Source organism: Fusarium solani (genome assembly GCF_023522795.1).
Source record: "Fusarium solani strain SB1 chromosome Unknown bctg00000007, whole genome shotgun sequence".
Lineage (NCBI taxonomy): Eukaryota > Fungi > Ascomycota > Sordariomycetes > Hypocreales > Nectriaceae > Fusarium > Fusarium solani.
This window is the reverse complement of record NW_027072150.1, coordinates 243,600-261,066: the sequence shown is the minus strand read 5'-3', so window position 1 is coordinate 261,066 and position 17,467 is coordinate 243,600. Positions and strand designations below refer to the sequence as shown.

The 17,467-nt window shown below is 50.9% G+C and overlaps 6 protein-coding genes across 6 annotated transcripts; 1 reads left to right on the top strand and 5 right to left on the bottom strand.

Annotated features, from left to right (window-relative positions):
- Nucleotides 1-495: 495 nt before the first annotated feature.
- Nucleotides 496-4,054, bottom strand: MRS44_010879 (uncharacterized protein; the record flags this gene model as incomplete). Its single annotated transcript, XM_065619505.1, has 8 exons — nt 496-745; nt 814-1,391; nt 1,440-1,729; nt 1,783-2,076; nt 2,261-2,349; nt 2,555-3,543; nt 3,603-3,828; nt 3,876-4,054. The coding sequence occupies 8 exons, from the start codon at nt 4,052-4,054 to the stop codon at nt 496-498; spliced, it is 2,895 nt and encodes a 964-aa protein (XP_065475577.1).
- A 1,476-nt stretch (nt 4,055-5,530) lies between these two features.
- MRS44_010878 (uncharacterized protein) lies at nt 5,531-6,674 on the bottom strand (the record flags this gene model as incomplete). The annotated part of the gene is made up of 3 exons (XM_046269030.2): nt 5,531-5,806; nt 5,855-6,581; nt 6,643-6,674. The coding sequence occupies 3 exons, from the start codon at nt 6,672-6,674 to the stop codon at nt 5,531-5,533; spliced, it is 1,035 nt and encodes a 344-aa protein (XP_046135482.2).
- Nucleotides 6,675-7,308: 634 nt separating this feature from the next.
- MRS44_010877 (uncharacterized protein) lies at nt 7,309-8,449 on the top strand (the record flags this gene model as incomplete). The annotated part of the gene is made up of 3 exons (XM_046272686.2): nt 7,309-7,337; nt 7,397-8,120; nt 8,174-8,449. 3 exons carry the CDS (start codon nt 7,309-7,311, stop codon nt 8,447-8,449), a joined length of 1,029 nt encoding a protein of 342 aa, XP_046135483.2.
- Nucleotides 8,450-9,193: 744 nt separating this feature from the next.
- MRS44_010876 (uncharacterized protein) lies at nt 9,194-10,640 on the bottom strand (the record flags this gene model as incomplete). The annotated part of the gene is made up of 5 exons (XM_046269031.2): nt 9,194-9,549; nt 9,615-9,745; nt 9,825-10,284; nt 10,364-10,400; nt 10,494-10,640. The coding sequence occupies 5 exons, from the start codon at nt 10,638-10,640 to the stop codon at nt 9,194-9,196; spliced, it is 1,131 nt and encodes a 376-aa protein (XP_046135484.2).
- Nucleotides 10,641-11,933: 1,293 nt separating this feature from the next.
- MRS44_010875 (uncharacterized protein) lies at nt 11,934-14,308 on the bottom strand (the record flags this gene model as incomplete). Its single annotated transcript, XM_065619504.1, has 4 exons — nt 11,934-11,977; nt 12,031-12,259; nt 12,603-13,773; nt 13,833-14,308. The coding sequence occupies 4 exons, from the start codon at nt 14,306-14,308 to the stop codon at nt 11,934-11,936; spliced, it is 1,920 nt and encodes a 639-aa protein (XP_065475576.1).
- Nucleotides 14,309-15,769: 1,461 nt separating this feature from the next.
- Nucleotides 15,770-17,452, bottom strand: MRS44_010874 (uncharacterized protein; the record flags this gene model as incomplete). The annotated part of the gene is made up of 4 exons (XM_065619503.1): nt 15,770-15,912; nt 15,977-17,064; nt 17,120-17,166; nt 17,216-17,452. The coding sequence occupies 4 exons, from the start codon at nt 17,450-17,452 to the stop codon at nt 15,770-15,772; spliced, it is 1,515 nt and encodes a 504-aa protein (XP_065475575.1).
- Between the last annotated feature and the right edge of the window lie 15 nt (nt 17,453-17,467).

The following is a 17,467-nucleotide window of genomic DNA, read 5'->3' as shown; positions in this document are numbered from 1 at the left end:
ATAACTGAGCCATACATAGAAGCTCAACTTCGCTACGACAGAGTCCAAGGTGCGCCCACTGTCTCCGAGTCCTTTCACAGAGTATTGGCTTATTCACTTGAACGGGGAAATTGTTTCCTGGCTCAACACTCACAGTAGTTTATTGCGTAACGGGGCTACGGGCAAATCGTCTATCAACGTTTTCGCGACCGCGTTGCGCGACGAGATTCTAGTGTGAGATTTATGTGAACGGTGATAGCCATTCGTACAGCAATCGAGAGCCTCACACTTTGCCATCTTCAGCCTCCACACCCCATCTTGCCCCAGTGATTTGTTGTCCACGGTTTGATCAAAGAAACTTGTAGATAGATCGCATCCTATGGCTTCAGAAATCATCAACGAGGGGAAGCAAAGATACCAAGTCATTCAAAGGTTTATTGAAACGTTATTTTTCTATGTGACATTAAACCAGCGCATAGAGAAAGTAAGGAAATATCGCGCTTGCTCGTGACACATTCAGAGCTTTGACTGGAACTCTTTCAGTGGCTCTTGGTACAACTCTAATATCCTGTTTCTACTGTCACCGAGTCGCTCTTTGGACTCCTGGAACAGTCGCGGTATTCCAGTTTCGTTGAACCCTTTGTTGCCGAGAACAACGTCTGCCATCCCGCTGGCGCACAGGAACACCTGGGGCATACCATGACCGGTAAAACCGCCCATAATGAACATACCGGGACGACCTGGAATCTCACCGACGCGCGGGAGCCTATCAGAAGAGTATCCCATGACAATAAGTAGGTTAGTAAGGGATAATGAGAGAGATGATCGGGTCACGACTCACTTCCTGTCCATACATCATCGACCTGAGCGCCGCTGTTCTCCCATCCATTGAAATGTCGTTGCATGTAACCATCGAAGTAATGGCGAGCCCTCTCGATTACCTTGCTGTCGTCTGCGTTACCATACCAGTCCTCCAAGTGTCTGATATAGGCCTGCCGGGCGCCTCCGACTATGATGCTCCCATCAGGTCGCGGAATCAAGTAGTCAAAGTCCCAGTTGTTAAATCGCAGTGCGTACGAGTTTGTCAACAAGGGCGCTGTCCCAGGGGTGGTAATTCGACTACAAATGGCTCGGTAAGGGACGATCTTGCCTTCATACTCTGGCAGTAGAGCTGCCGTATACGCGTTGGTTGCCATGACAAGTTTCTTTGTCTTGACTACACCCCGTTCTGTTGTGATAGTCCAGAAGCCATTCTCATCTTGGGTCGGAGATATCGTTCGCACTGGTGTGTTCGTTTGCAGGTTGACGCCGTTGGCGATGGCCTTGCGAAACATGTGGTCAATGAGCTTGTATGGCCACAAGTGACCAGCAGTGTAGCTGAAGCATCCCTTTGCTCCCTTCACACCCGAGAGCTTTACTCTTGTCAGCCAAGTCACGGTGGTGAAAGGTCGCCAACTTACTTTCTCAGCAAACTCTTGAGGCGCACAATATGTGTGTTTTGTTGCCTCAACTCCCTTGGCCAGCAACGACGTGTAGCCTGCTTCAAGGCTGTTTTGATGCTGCGTCGAGAATTGAACATCGATGGCTCTCGTCATTACGAAATCGCAGTCAACCTCCTCTTCTCGTATAAAGTCTGCAACCGCCTCGACGTTGGCGCTTTCGAAGTTGGCGACTTCGGCAGCAGCCTCAATGCCATACTCGTTAGCCAATCTCGAGATGGCGTAGTAAGAATCTGGCTTGAGGTGGCCGCCTAGCAACAAGTTAGTCGGAGCCATTTAGCATCAGCATCTAAGAGAGCCATACCATTTCGCCCAGTCGCTCCAGAGCACAGCTGCCTCGCCTCCAAAACTAGGATTGACGGTACTCGGTCAACACATCTTGATAGAATGTGCGTCACGAGCGCTGCTCCTGAGTATCCAGCTCCGACCACGACAATATCGCATTCGTCCGGGAGGGTGCTCGTTGACCGATGGTTGTCGAGATTCCCAGTCTGGCTCCTCCAGAAGGAACTCATACCATTGAGCGGAGGGAAGGCGGAAGAAGACATGTTGAGGTCGGTTCGTGTTAAGCCACCAGCTTCGGAGAGCCAAGTCTGACCTGAGTGGAGGATACAAGCAAGGCCTCGGGTCGAGGTATTTAGATGCTCCTTACTCTCCCGAATGTCACAGCCGATTGAGCGGTGATAGCCGCCACTCGCTTACCGTCCGAATTCGGACACTACTACGTAATTAACCGGCCTAGATATGCAAGGATATGTGCGCCGGATCTTTCCAGGGCCCACCAGCCATCGCCTCCACTCCCTCGCATGAAGTCCAGATACGGAACTGTTCTCTCAGCGAGGCCTCGGTCGCGGGGAACTCCTTATGGCAGCTCAGACCATTTCAATAACAAGTCGTGAGATTGCTACACACGTGCCTGAGCATCCCATGCTCGACAGGCCCCTGCTACGAGCGTCACGTTTTGTAATATAGATGCCCTGGCCGAGATAGAAGGTGTACTTGTTATACAAATAATTGACAACATTCTCATGGCTTGAGAAAGCCAAGCGCCGACGGCTTGAAAGCAACAACCTTACCCTAACATGATGTTCCAACCCTTCTCAATCATCACTTCCAACCAGGTAATGGTTTCGCCTGCATCCTTGCGTTTCCAAATCTCTGGGAGTATCTCCAGCGCCGTCAAATTCCCCCGCAGATGATTGAGTGAGTACACCTCCCTGAACCTCTGCAACACCAATTCTCTCTCCCGTGTATCCTCCTTGGTCAATTCTGAGCCTGCAGTGAAGAGCGGGATGGCCTGAAGGTTGGTGCAACCGTGGCTAGAGGGGATTGAGATGAGGTTGCGTACCACCTCTAGCGCCCGATTCCTGATCTTATCCTCGAGGTCTTCGTCGATTGAGCTTGATGGCAGGCTTTGCCACAATTCCTCATCCTCCTCGCATGTCATGTTGAGGAGTTCGGTCATCAGAGCGTCGCCTACAGCGTCATCCCGACGACGCCGATAGCAGATGGCTTCTAGGTTGATCAATCCATGAGACCTGAAGGCATCGCTTATGAGACCGAGCTGGGGATTATCTCGGTTCGGCTCCCATTTTTCCATCTCCTCCTGCAGCGCAACCTCGACCGATTCATCGCGAACACCTTTCTCGACGACCGACCGACAATAGCGTCCTACATTGCCCAGCAGGTAGAAAATCTCGGTCGAGTAGCCCCCGAAAGGATGATATTCTTGGCCGACATCCAGCAGCGCAGTGTACATCTCGTCAGTGTTGAGAGACACCTGCTCGTCGGCTGGGATGAGGAAGGCCATGGCCATATCCCAGTACAGATAAGCCCCGACGACGAAGTTGAAGTACGGCGGTCGCGTTTCTCGATTCGATGCATCAGATAACAGAATGTCGGTCAGAGCTCGCGCTCCACGGAGATGCTGCTGGCCAAACTCGGCCGTGGGAGCGTTGGTCCAGGCCGTGGAGAGGCCGACCAGCAGCACGCTCAAGAAGAGAGGGAACAAGTTGTCGCCAGGACAAGATAGATCCTGTATGATCAAGCGAAGGGCTGAACTTCGCTCTTCCAAGCATTTAGAGAGCTTTCAGGATCGAAGTAATGCCTGTGCCCGGCACCAACGCTCTGCAGGGCATGCTTGAGGCTGGGACATTGCTCGACGTATTCAAGGATGGGGAACGAGAGCGGGTTCTCGTCAGGGTCGATGACCATGATTTGGCTGGCTCGCTCAAGCCAGTATCGTAGCAGAGCCTTATCATCAGACTTTGACTTGATAACGAGTTGCTCGGTGGGAGCTGGGGAAGAGCCAAGCTTGATCCAGGGCGCCTCGTGCTGCCACTTTGTCAATCTGGGGGAGATTGACAGAAGGAGCCGCGTTTCTGGCAGCGGACGCACACGGGAAATGTCTCGTCGCATTTGACGCGCCTCCGTCGGCATTCTGTACAGCCCGATCGACTTCTTCGTGCTTCTCGGCCTTTTGGATGTGTGTCGCGGTCGGCTGGGCTGGCCAGCTCATCATGAGGAGTCTGTCGAGGTTGGCTCCAGAGGCGGAACCTGATCTGTCTGGTCTTCATTTCGAGTTAAAGCCTTCCTTGAGAGAGTCGGCAATACTTCTTGGGTGAGTGTTGATGAAAGGTGGTGAATGTTTGCGACTGATTGATGAGGAGAGGAAAATGGCCACCTGAGATCCCAGAACACCCACCCACCCGTTCAGTTATCAGTTGGGGATGCCGGCTTATCCATGACTCGAGCGCCACATTGAACCAGGGTTCCCCGCGTCTTTGCCTCTTTTGCGTCTAGCGTTATCTACCCCGAGTGCTAGGGTCACCTCTGTCTCCGACTCACCGATTGGCCGATGCGTGCTGATGTGTAGAGACTTGGAAGTCTAGATCAAGACGAGCACGCAAGAGACACATTGAGAAAGTAAAATAAGCGTGTTTTGTATACTCTCATAACTTGCTGCGGCTTAGGATAGGAATCACGAGTCTGTTCGTGAGTCTCAGCGACTCACGGTATGATCTCGAGACAGGCATCGGAGCATACGAGCCGCAATAAAGATACTATCGGCCACGATGGATGCCACCACAAGAATAATGACAGTTCTCCAAAATTCAGGAAGGCCTCTGATACCCGCATCCTTGATGGTGATGAAAAATGGTGATGCGGCAATACTGGCTCCGTTAGGCGGTTGCCGTCAGATGGCACAAGCAGCCTGATAAAAAGGACAGAGATGAGGTAAATCGCTAAAACACGAATCGCAATAATGAAGACGCGCGTGGGCAACGGGATTCTTGTCGATACCTGAGCGATTGTCCAAAGTCATGTGGAAAGGAAGAAGGGAGACGATAGTTAAAGAGAGAAAATAAGTTTCATGAATGTCAAATGAGGTCCTCATGGCAAGTACAAACTCCGTCATGACTTATATATCAAAGGCATCATAAATGGATGCCAAGTGTTTCCCAATTCAGCCTGCACGCGAGGATCTGTGCCTCAAAATTCCGGGGTAAAGCAGCCTTGGCCGCCCTTTGGGGTGTTTCTTATCGTGTTATCTTACACCAGCTGCTGAAAAGCTCCATAGCAAGTCATGTACATATACCTAGGTACTCTACGCGTGTCCTTAACCCCACTAATCGCCGAGCCCAAATTATCAGTTAAACTGGGTTTCTGGGGATTCCCTACCCTGCTCCGCATTCTTGACGAGGAAGGAGAACAGGATACTCATCTGCGAAGGCAGTTATCACTTGTGTTCCCTCCACTGACGGCCCTCTATGCAAGCAGGGGAGAAGTCAGTGCTGTCACCCAGACCACGAATGCGCACCAAAGGGATAGCAGCAAGATTTCATGGGTATTGGATACTACATAAAGGCTCTTGCTAGAAGTGATAGTCACCACATGCTGCCTTGTCAGCCACGTATACAGCTGGGACTACTGTAGTGAGTAGAAGTCAAATCTACTCAACAACACCTGAAACAGCCGATTACCCATGCAAAGTTTATTGAAGTAATGGTGGAACCGAATCAACACCCCCCAGAGCTTAGTTGCCAAATACCTTACAGCTTGGAGCCGCTGGGAACTTCCAGGATCGTCTCGTTGACGAGGTTGACAACCGATCTTGCGAGACCGAAGCTATACACATAACCACCAGCGTTCTGACCATAGGCGTGGATTACATTTTGTCTTCCAACCTTTTCTCTCTCACATCTCACACCAGCAATCTCGTTATCCATGGTCGGGTAAATGCCAACGTGATCGTATAAAATTGGCCAATCTTGAGGGTCAGGGGACGGGAATAGGTCGGGATTGTTTTCGTGTGCTCTTCGACAGATCTGAACCTGTTAGATTTGCTGGTTCTCAAACTTGGGCGGTTATCTTACCGTCGCTCTGTGCTCTTCGGAGATGTTCACGTCTTGCGAGCCCTCAGTGAGTACTCCGCCGACGTAAACGGTGCCATCCATGCGCGAAAAAGCAGTCGAGTAGTAGCCGTTCAGGCCGCGGCGGATGAAAAGTCGGTCGTATGTCTCGTTCTTGGCTACTACACACTGCAACCTCCACGACTTCATGTTCTGCTCACGCACGTCGGACAGAGTTTGGGCTCCGAACCCGGAAGCGTTGATCAGGACGTCGTGGCCAAGGCCCTTGAGATCTGAGAGCGACATGACCTTTGTTCGGAGGAATTTGACTCCTCTGGCTTGGAGTCTCTGATACAGCCAGATGAGGAATTTCTGCGGCGTCAGAACCACGGTCCAGTACTTCATTCCGTATATCGCGCCGGCGGGAAGTTCGTCTTCAGAGAGAAACCGGAAGCCTGGGAGTTTATCGGCGTACCAGACGTCGCTCTTTGATCCCCTGTCCATGATCTCGGTCATTTCGATTTGACGGGCACTTGATTCGGGATGCTTCTCGGCTAGCTTCCACAGACCCGCGAAACCCTCTAGTTGCATCTTCTGTTCCAGGGGTCGAGAGTCGTGAACGCCGACCCAAATCGCTCCGGCCCAAGGGCTGGCCCAGTCCTTTGTATCGTAATCGCCTGGCATATGTTCGGCAACAATCGTGACATCGTATTCTTTAGGGAGGCTGGCTGCTATCACCATTCCAGTGACGCTGTCGTCAAGCCAACTCTGTCAGAGAAACGTCGAGGTTGGGAATTGAAGAGTGGACTTACCCGGCACCCAAGATTGTAACATTGGCCGTCATGATGATTCGTGTGAGAAGATGGAGAGTGAACAGTCAAAGATGCAAGAAAATCACCGTTGAAGGAGAAGAGTGAAGACGCGAAACAGCCCCAGGCCCCCTTATGTGGTCAACTCTGAGAGTGTCGGGCATCAGGCCGGCCTCAACACCGGAAATGGGTCATCCACCATGTCCTTCATTTTCTCGCTTGTATTCATCATGATCAGGCGAATCAGGTCCAGAGCCCCAGTTACCTCATTGGAAATCTTAGCGAAGTCTGCTTCTTTCTCATCATGATCCGGCTTGGGTCATGGGTCGCGCCGATTACGGACCAAAAGCCCTGAACCACCCAAGAGACCCTGACTAGAAAAGCCAATGGACTTAAAGAATGAGACTGATCCACCCTGTCCACATGATCAAGATCCAAGCCGCAGACCTGACCTTGCATTAGCTCGGATGTCATCTCCAACTTCGCTTAATGTCCGAAATAGGAAAGTTTGCAAAGCTCTCCATTTTGCGGGGAAATTGGGGTTGTGGCATCGGATTGGGCCCCGGCCGAGGGTGCTACTGTCATTATTAATAAGGAGAAGATGGGCAGAGCAGACAACGTCAGAGTGAGTTTGAATGGTTGTAGCTTGCATCCTCCAAAGTACGAATCATGGTCAAAATTACCATCCTGGGTGCTGGGTATGTCTCCAACCAAGCCATGACCTTATGTGCGCAGCAGAACTAATAACACATCGCAGTGTCACCGGCATGACAATTGCCAGCCAGTTGCCAATTGATTACAAGATCACCATTGTTGGCAAGCACCTCCCCGGGGACCCAGAGGATTTCAACTTTGCCAGTAACTGGGCGGGCGCTTGTTGGGTTGGCGTGCCCGATTCGAGCCCTCGAGACCGGAAGCTACAACTGGACTCATACGCCGGGCTCTGGAAGATCGCTTCCGAGCACCCTGACTCTGGCCTTCGGATCTCTCAAGTCACAGAGATCATGGAGACGGGCTCTCCCGATGCCATCTGGTTCCACGACAAGATCCGCGGATTCCGATTCTTGAAACCCGACGAGTTGCCTGCCCGCGCCACCTGGGGTATGACCTACAAATCCATCATTATTTCTCCGCCAGTTTTTCTGAAATGGTTGAGGGCACGGCTTGAGGCGAGGGGTGTTGAGTTCAAACGCATGTCGGTCGAAAACTTGGATGAGCTCAAGAGCTTGGGTCACGATATTCTCATCAATGCTTCTGGTGCAAGCTCAAAGAACTTGCTGGGCGTTGCCGATAAGACCCTCATTCCTTGCCGACTTCAATCTATTGTCATGGAAAAGAATTGGGATAAAGGATTCATCTACCGTGGCCGTGATGGATACTATTTCAACATCTTTGGTCGACCAGACGGTACCTGCTACGTCGGTGGCTTCAAGGATTTTGGCGTTGACGATCGAACCATCTACGACGAACAGAGACAAACGGTAGGACATGCACGTTTAACTCCTTTGAACGACGGCTAATTACTCTGTTTTAGATTTTAGCTCGCGGCCACCAGGTATTGCCGGATGTCATGGAATCAGATCGGCCTGAAGACTACAAGATCCTATACGACATTGCCACGTCATACATGTTGAGACGGCAGGAGCATGGAGGGGCGAGGGTCGAGAGGGAAGTGATCAATGGTCAAAAAGTTGTGCATGCATACGGCCAAGAGGCGGGAGGATTCACCTATAGCTTCGGTATGGCAAGGGCCGCCGGTGAACTCGTTGCGCAGTACGCGTACGAGCTTCCTGTTTCTAGCCACTTGTAGTTAAAAGCCTGACAATATTTTGTACATGAGAAGGATTTGAAGGAGATGTTTTATTACCTTTCGGTAGTTTGGTGCAAGCTCCGGGCAGTATGCATATCCGATTAACTGTGTCTTTTGCTGTTGCGGTTGATGTGCTCTTTTGGAGACGTTGTTAATGACACGAAGAATAGATATATGCTACCGTTTCAAGAATTACTCGTCCAGATGGGCGAAGAAACAGGGTAGTCAAAATGCTATCCACGGATCAGTTGCAGCATGCATGGTCAAACGTCATCACAGTAAACTCGGGTCAGGCCAACACACGGATACTAGAATACTCGGAGACGAAACTCAAGCGCACCAAAATCCATTTCCATTTCTAGAGCTGGGGTAGGCTGAGCGAGAGGCTGACTGTACCCCAGTTTTGGGACGAAGCCCCGTGTCGTGCCCCCCTGTAAGAGAGTTCCTTGCCAATAGAACCTGACTTTATGTGCAGTCTATGGTATCATTGACTTCACCACTCACCTCCATCTATGCGAGATACCTGCGGCACAAGCAGGGAAAAGTGAAACGGAAAAAGGCGGTTTCATCAGCACGTATAAAGTCACCAAGTAGTTGGTGAATTGGTTCAAGATTAACCCTTCATAAAGCTAATGGAATGTGAGACAAGCTCACCTAGCCCGTTCTATATAACAAGGAATACATAATTAAAGTCATATACCTAATATCTATTTGTGCTAACGGTCTCCCTTCCCTCTCTTTCTTCTAAGACGATTCATAATATACTTTGGTCTCATTCTTGACTTGGATGCCATGTGCCCTATTTGTGTTGTTGTTGGGCCCCTCATCAGCGCAGGTTGTAATAATAGTATTGTTATGGCCACCACGCTCCGGATAGGAATGGAAGTCCATGTCGCCAGATGAGCCGTCCTCAAGGTCGGCCAGCTGTCGCTGCGAACTGTTATCGTTCATTTCCTTTGTCCGTACAATGTTGCTAAGTTTGATGCCCTTGCTGCTGGTCAAGCCGCTGATAGCGTTGGGACCAGTTGAGTTGGACTTGGAGCTGAGTATCGAGTTGGATATGAGCCTGCGGAAGACAGGCCTGATGATAGGGAGACAGGCTTTGTCGGGGGAAATTAGCGTCAAAACCAATATGCTGCTTAGACCAGTGTCAGGAATTACTCACAAGAGATGATAGCCAGGTAAGCTTCTGTGCCTGCCCAGATAATAACTCCTTTGATATCCTTTGCCATCTCCGTCGTCTTGGGATTCAGTGTGATTGCCTCGACAAGTACGATAATTGAAGCGGCACAAACACTACAAGACTCAGTCAGTCATCCACTCACCCAGCATCACAAGGAAAAAGCAACAGGGATATAAGTGGACCAAGACTTACAAGATACCGAACATAAACATAGCGACGACAGCAATCTTCTGACCCAGGCGAAGATTGAGGGCCTTGACCTGAAACACAGGCAGCGATAAGACAGCTATCTCAAGGAATAGATGGACAAGGGTTGTGCCAAACATAAATTTGGCGGGGTCGATGTTGCACACAGCGTCCTTGATGTTGTGATTCCAGTACGCCTGGACTGGAATACAGTGGAAGATGGTCATGAAGGTTCGGATGGTGAGCCAGATCACAGTGCTTCCCTGGAGGATGTAGATTCCTAGTCGGATGTTGGAGACACTGAACAGGCGCCAATAGAAGCCGAGGATAGCCAGCTTGGAGAATCCCAGCGACATTGCGTATAGGAACTCGGCCATAAACAGCCCGAACCGAGCATACTCCTCAACCCTCTCGGCTGGCTTAGGAACATCCTTCTTCAGATGACCTAAACCCATCACAGTAGCCCCTGCAGAGAAGTGGTCAGTATATTGATATCCGGCCGCCCCGAGAGGGACTTTTGAGTCCCCAAGTGATGGTACACTTACAGTATATTGTGAAACCGAAGTAGAGAGCAGCGGCAAGCTTATTATGACGATTAGAGGCCTAAATAAGAGCAAGAGAGGGGGGGGAGGAGGGAAAAGTGTGGTGATGAATTTGTAGGACCAAGTAACTCACCCAAGAAGTCAAACAAAAATAATCGTCCCACCACAATGCTACATTAGTGATCCTTCGAGATACAAGGCGACAGATTAAGAGTGTTGTAGCGATAGAAAACGTAATGAGCGAAGAGCTCATTACGCCAGCGTCCGGTGTGTAACCCATGGCGGCAGGTATTATCGGCGATTGGTGTCGTATCGAAGATGGTCGAGAACGAGATGGACGGATAAGAGGCTGTTGTGAGAGCGAAGCCGATTGAAGCAAAGTGAAATGCAATAACAGAGCAAGATTCACTGCGGGGTAATATATCTGTTGATGGTATTTGAGAAGCAGATAAGACCCTGCCTCGAATGGGAGATAAGGGAAGATACAGGGTCTTTAATTCCCTAAAGAGGTGGATGAGAAAATGAGAAAAGGGGTACGACTCGTGAAAAAGGCTTAGGCCTGTACTAATTGAGGCCCGTGATAGCAGCATAGACCAAATACAGAAGATTGTGGTATTCAAAATGCAGATCGCACAGTCCGCGTCTGGAGAACCCTGAGTGATCGGCACGATCACTAGGAATACCCTGGATGATCGACATTATCGCAGGTTGGATGACATCCCCAAATCCTTGTTAGTTGGATAACAGGCTACTGGCGTCGCACCATGCATGGTGCCAAGGCGTCGGGGTTGAGGTTTTCACTTCCGGTCGGCATGATAGCCGGCAGCATAAGGCAGCAGACGGCTTCATCTGAATGAGGTTTCGCTGCCGATGAATGGGTCGTTAGGGAGGAACCTAGATGTACGGTCTTGCGAAACCTTCAAGCTATGATGCCCAACTAGATGCAGGCTTTACCATGGCATATATGAGCCTAGGCATAGAAGAATAAAGCTTAACAGGGGCCCTGAAACGAGGCGAGTAAAAGGTTCTTATGCCAGAAATATGGCGAAAAGGCTGATCACTGCAGCAGCTCCGGCTTAATATAACGCCCGAGTAATGTTAGCGCGGTTCGGCAGATGTTCCTGACGAAGAATAAAGTTTAATTGATGTGGGGGATTGCTTGGCTGCGCAGAGCCATGAATCATGTCCCAGGCTACAGCTCATGTAACTAACTGCTTTTGAGAGTCTGTCCGAGGGGGTCCAACGGTAGTTCAATTGGTTAGCTATTGAGAGTCTGTCCAAAGGTGTTACGGTATTTCCGTAATAGGAAGGTGTCAGCGGAAGGTTATGTCAGGTTGAAGTTATCTCTATTGCAAGGCTTGGCTAAGCTGCCGACAAAAGGTGGGAGGTCACGTGACTAGCTGAAGTGGGCCCAACTAGCCGTGGATCCGGCCAATCACGGCCAAGGGGCTGATTTCTTCAACAGATGCCGACCGCAGGAAGAGATAAAGCCAACCCGGCTTTTCACCCAATTAGGCGTGCACGAGGCCGCAGGAGCCAAAGCCATAGCTAGAAGCTATGACGTAGCTAGCAGCTATGCCGCAGCTATAGCCGGGCCCATAGCCGTAGGGGCTTTGGCTGCTGAATTGGGCAGCCATCAAAGCTCATGACAGGGCCAGTTAAGCTCGTACGGAAGGTCTCGACGCGTTGGCTGCTGAATTTGTAGGTCTTTGCGTCGGGCCTCGAAGGTCTCGTATGGAAAGGCTTGTCGCGGCTCTTGACGGGGCTCGTAAAGGGGCTCTTCGGGCTCTTCAGGCCCTGCAGGCTTGGGCTGCTTGAAGCTCCTCGTGGAGGCTCGTCGGGGCCGTAGCCGGCTATGCCGTAGCTGGCTTCCGGGTTACTAAAGATAAAGGCATCGGTCTAAAAGGAAGAAAGGAAGGGAGGTTAGCTACTTGCTCTAGAAGCTGCTAAAGAAGGAAGGTCAGGCTTGGGTTAATTTAATTAGGCAGCCTTGCTCTAGAAGGTTGCGATTAGAACGAGGCAAGTTGTGCTAGATCAAGGTCTACCTTGATTCCATCAATTGTTATAATATTTAGACAGAATAAAACCTGAGAAGTCATGATAGCTTATGGGATAGCACGCTCTATCCACCTACTGAAAGATGTCCACAGTTCGGACTCCTGGGCCTCAGCTGGTAGGATAGGCTGGCCACATTCTTCTCATTTGACAATCAAGCAAGCCCGTCCAACTACCGTGACTCAACCTCCCTATTCCTAATCTGTCCCATCTTCTCGCGCAACTCTGCAAAAAGCGACTTTGGAAGGTCAGGGAGACTCGCCTCATAGGCGTCGATCCCAGGGCGTAGCCATACCAGATCCACCTCGTTCGCCTTGATAACCTTTGATCGAAAACAGGCCTTCCACCCAAGGTACGTGATGGGTGCAAGAATGATCATGGTGTACTTGGTCAAGAACGAATCTGCCGCAAAGTTTCCAGGAAGAAAGACCGTGTAACCCTGGCAAAGGGCGAGAATACAGAGAAGGGTCAATGCAATCCAGGCGGAATATGGTTGGAACCAGCCACAGTAAGGAAGAGTCTTGCGGTCAATGCCCTGTGCCTTGCAAGCGCTGTGAAATCGAATGTACGTAATGGAAATGATGATGAAATTGATGAGTCCGCCGCTGCTCAGCAAGTTGATGAGCCAATCGAGAACCTTGGAGCCCGAGTTTGAGACCTGAAGGAACGAGAGCAGTGAAAAGAGAAGAGTGACGCCAAGGCAATAATAAGGAACACCGCGGCTGTCACAGCGGGTGAGGAACTTTGGCGCTTGACCCTCCAGTGCCATGCTATAGAGGTTTCGAGTCGCACAGAATACGTAGGTATTTCCAGCAGAAAAGATGCTCGTAAGTAGCAGGGCATTGATGATATGAGGCAGAACGTCGATGTTCAGGTTGCTCATAGCGATGACATAGGGGGAAGCCGATGCGGTCCCGGCGCCCGAGGCGGTTCCTTCGACAAAGGCAGTCAATTGTGGATCATTGGAAGGGATAATAAGGCCGACACAGAGGGCTCCGCCGATGAAGAAGGCGGCGAACCGCCAGTAAACCGTTTTGAAAGCGTTCTTGATGTAGACCCGGGGTCGTTCGGCCTCGGCGGCGATCATGGAAATATACTCGGGGCCAACAATCACCAGCATGCCCAGCCAGATAGCAGCTAGGAATCCCTCGAAGCGGCCAATGTCGCCAGTCGTGATCCATTCCGCAAAGGGGCCGGGCTTGCTCCAATATCGGAATCCATAAGCATCGTGCTGGGGATTTCCTCCGACCATGGTAACGAAGGTGAAGCAGTATAGAATCGCAATGAGGAGGACCTTTCCGCTAGAGAGCCAAAATTCTGCCTCTCCATAGTAGCGGACTGCAGTCACGTTGATGATACTGCTCGAGGGTCAGTATCTTTCGTCGGTCTTTTCGGTGAAGGCATCAACAACACATACGCATAAGCGGCAATGCAAGCTGCACAAACCGCTGCAACCGGAATATCATCCCTCCAATACCCCAGCACAACATTGACGGCAGTAATCTCGAACGGGATGGATATGGCCTGGTAGCAGAAAAAGTTGAAACCAGCCGAGAAGCCGAGGGCGTCGTCCACCCACTTGCCGGCCATGCGGACGAAACCACCGCTAACAGGCATGAGGGTACACATCTCGGCCATAGAGTTGTTTACAAGGCCTATGATGCAAGAGTAGAAGGTAAAGGCAAGAAGGAGGCCGACCGGGCCGGCTTTGAACAAAGCTCCGCCGATGCTGACGAAGAGGCCAGTGCCGATGGAACCACCGATGGCAAACAGTTGAATCTGGCGGTTTCCGACACGGCGGTGCAAACCACCGTTGTCGCCTTGCACCTGACCGGACTGGACATCTTCATTGTCGACGGTGGTGACCTTTTTCTCGGGATCCGAGGTACTCATGATGGCATGTCTGGGTGGTGGAATTAAGAAGCGTAAGAGGTGGTGGAAGAGGGCGATGAGTTACATGAAGAGCCATTGACCAAGTAAGATCATATATATCTTGATTTGCAAGCTCGCCAAGATATCATTGAGAGATACCGCCAGTGGTGGCACATAGCCTTCTGTTGTAAAGTAGCGCTACTAAATCATGCTTATCCATATCCGCGTATTCGAGATCCTCGCCTCTCGTCTCAAAAAGGAAAAAACGGTCTCCTAAACCACGGTCCCTCGCTGTGATGGCCCCACCTTTGAAAATCGTGCGCTGGTTAGGCATCATGAGAGCTCTGTTAGCCTGGATGGTGGCAACCAACCCTTAAAGCATAATTTGTGGACTAGCATGCGGCCGAGACTTGTTCCAGCCTCGAGGAATATGCAGATTACCCCAGGATTTGTCGAATCGACTCATGCACGACGAAGTAAAGATGCTGGGGAAGCCCTGTCCCCCCGGGATGTGACGCACCATGACCGGAGGCTGAGCTAGTGGAGCATCTTGGCTTGACAACTTGTAGGACTGCCTACCGTCAATAGAAAATACTGTCCTGCCCCTAATGGGACCATAAAATCTCAAACCTGTGAGCTGCTGGACTCTGACACTGCACCAGGGCTGTACACACGCCTGGTACTGACCGTCTGTGTTCTTTATCAGCAACCACGCTTAATCCCCTTGTTACCTGAACCGTGCTCTTATCTTGAGTGAGTGGCGAGCATGCGATACGTAAACATTGGGTCGGTCTCCGCTCCGCCGTCTCGCCTCGATTAGCTGAATGTCACGAAATTCCCTAATCGGGACAATAGCCGGAAACACCCCGTAAGCTACCAGGTCTGGGCACGTTAACTTCGCAAGGCCAAGGCAGGCATGATTCCGGGTCGGAGATAGACTATATGCCCAAATCGCCCCTCGTAGACTTGATCCAACCTCGGTACATCCTATTCCACTCTTTGCGGCCCAGATTTCGTCGGAGATACGCGCCATGCTCGGTCGTTTGGGATAGTCAGGTCGTTGAACTCAAGCGATAGCCCTGGAACTTTATGCGTCAAAAGAGCCAGGGCGTGGCTACTGCCTATCGCCTAACTTTATCCCATAGCATGATCAATTGATGTAAGTGACGTGAGACATGGTCTTGGATACCGGGTCTTCAGTGTCTGTTGGGAAAGGAGCTCTGATAATTCGGACTGGCTCGGTTGGGGATGCCCGTTGGTTAATCTGTAACAAGACACTAAAATCTGAGGGACGAAACACGCATCAGTATCGAGTATAAAATAGATGAACAAAAAAAGTTTTACATATCTATCTAAGATGACACTATTCTAGGAGCTGCAGCATATCAGAGGGCCGTTTGTTGATCCTATTTCCCTTCCGATACGAACCAGCACATGCGTACATATAAACCCCAACAGCCTTGCAGTTTTATGCCCCTCCTTTTACTCCTTAACACGAGTGAACTTGATCTCCAGGCGGTGGCCGGCGGGACCTGCAAGGTACGCGTCTTCAAGCTCCATGCTTCCGTGATCATGCAGCGAGGTCGTATAGTTGGTGTATACACTTCCAACAACATTTTTCATAGCTTTGACTCGATGTTAGTATCCGCAAAAGGTTCATGGGGGCCGGGCCTCTGATGATTCACTCACAAAAGTATGCGAAATTGCTTCCGATGCACATTCTGCCGCCACTCCCAAACGCCCAGAACCAACGACGCATTTGGCTCAGCTGCTCAGGAGACGAGTCAATCCACCTCTCAGGTTTCCACTCATCGGGCTCTGGAAAGATCTCGGGTGTACGGTGAAGCGAGTACGCGTAGCATTGGACTGTAGTGCCAGCCGGGATGCCATCGTAGCCTCCCAGGGAGCAAGGCTTTGGCACACGACGGGGCTGGCCGCCTGGAACAGACGGGTACAGACGCAGAGATTCCAGAATCACGGCTTCAAGAAGCGGCAATTTGTCCATGATTTTGGGTTCAGGTAGCACCAGTTCCTTGCCATCGGGAGGAGGGAAATACAGCGGAGGGTCAAGCGTGAGAAGCTCTTGTCGAAGTTTCGCTTGTAGTTGCGGCCTCTGGGACAGCTCGTAGAAACAGTATGTCAAAGTGTTTCCACTGGTCTCATGTGCAGCCGAGTTATGCGCAAACATATCGCTGGCAATGTCCAGTCGCTGTGGGTATTGACGAGATTCGGCATGGGTGTTGCTCATGGCTTTGAGGGCGAGGGACATGACAACGGGCTTGTCCTCGTCCTTCAGCTTGTCTTCTCCTTGAGCCAAGAGCTCTTGTGCCTTATCGCACTTTTCAAGATTCCATTGTTCAATGTCGTGAAAGCCACTGTCGACCTTTTTGGGGATGATGCCAAGCAGCTTCATCCAACTGTTGAGTCGTGGGAACTCGTACTGCCAGAAAGTGTATGGGGCTGCAGCGAAGAATCCGTCCAGGTATAACCGTCTCTCCTTTTCGTCCTCGATCAAGTTACTGCTCAACTGGCTTCCAAACTGCCAAGTAACAAACGAGTCCATCGAGTAAGAGTAAAAGAGCTCAAGCACTTCAAGTGCCTCGTCTCGCTTTGCCGCGGCGTCGATTTTGGGTAGCAGCCTGCCGAACAGGATCTTCTTCATCGAAGCTTGGCTTGTGGCATCGGCGAGGATGAAAGACTTGGAAAAGGTACCGGAAATGATTCGTTTGCGGGCCGAGTGCGTGGCATTGTCTTCGAAGGTAAAGATGTTGTGGGTACTGAGTAAGATCAAGGTTAGCTCAGGAACTCGAGCGTGGACAAGAGGGACCATACCCGTAGTTGGCGAAGCCCCGCCAATAGAACTCGGTCTTGGGGGAATCCTCCCAGGTAAATCTGCTTCAAGCCTCCCTCGAAGCAATTGAGACTGACCAGGCCTGGTGAAAGTCGCAGAGCCTTGCCCTTGGCCATATGGTCCTTGTAGACGAGCCCGTTTTCCCGATGGGTGAGCTTCGCCCACCAGAGCCAGAAGGGGGCGACATGACAACTCCAATGCGGCGCTGGTATTTTGGCAAGTGGTGACAGAAACGCGGGCTTGATGATCTTTTCGTAGACAATGACCAGCAAGACCAAGGCTGCGGCCACGGCCGGTATGTTGAGTGAAGCCATTGGTGATGCCAGACT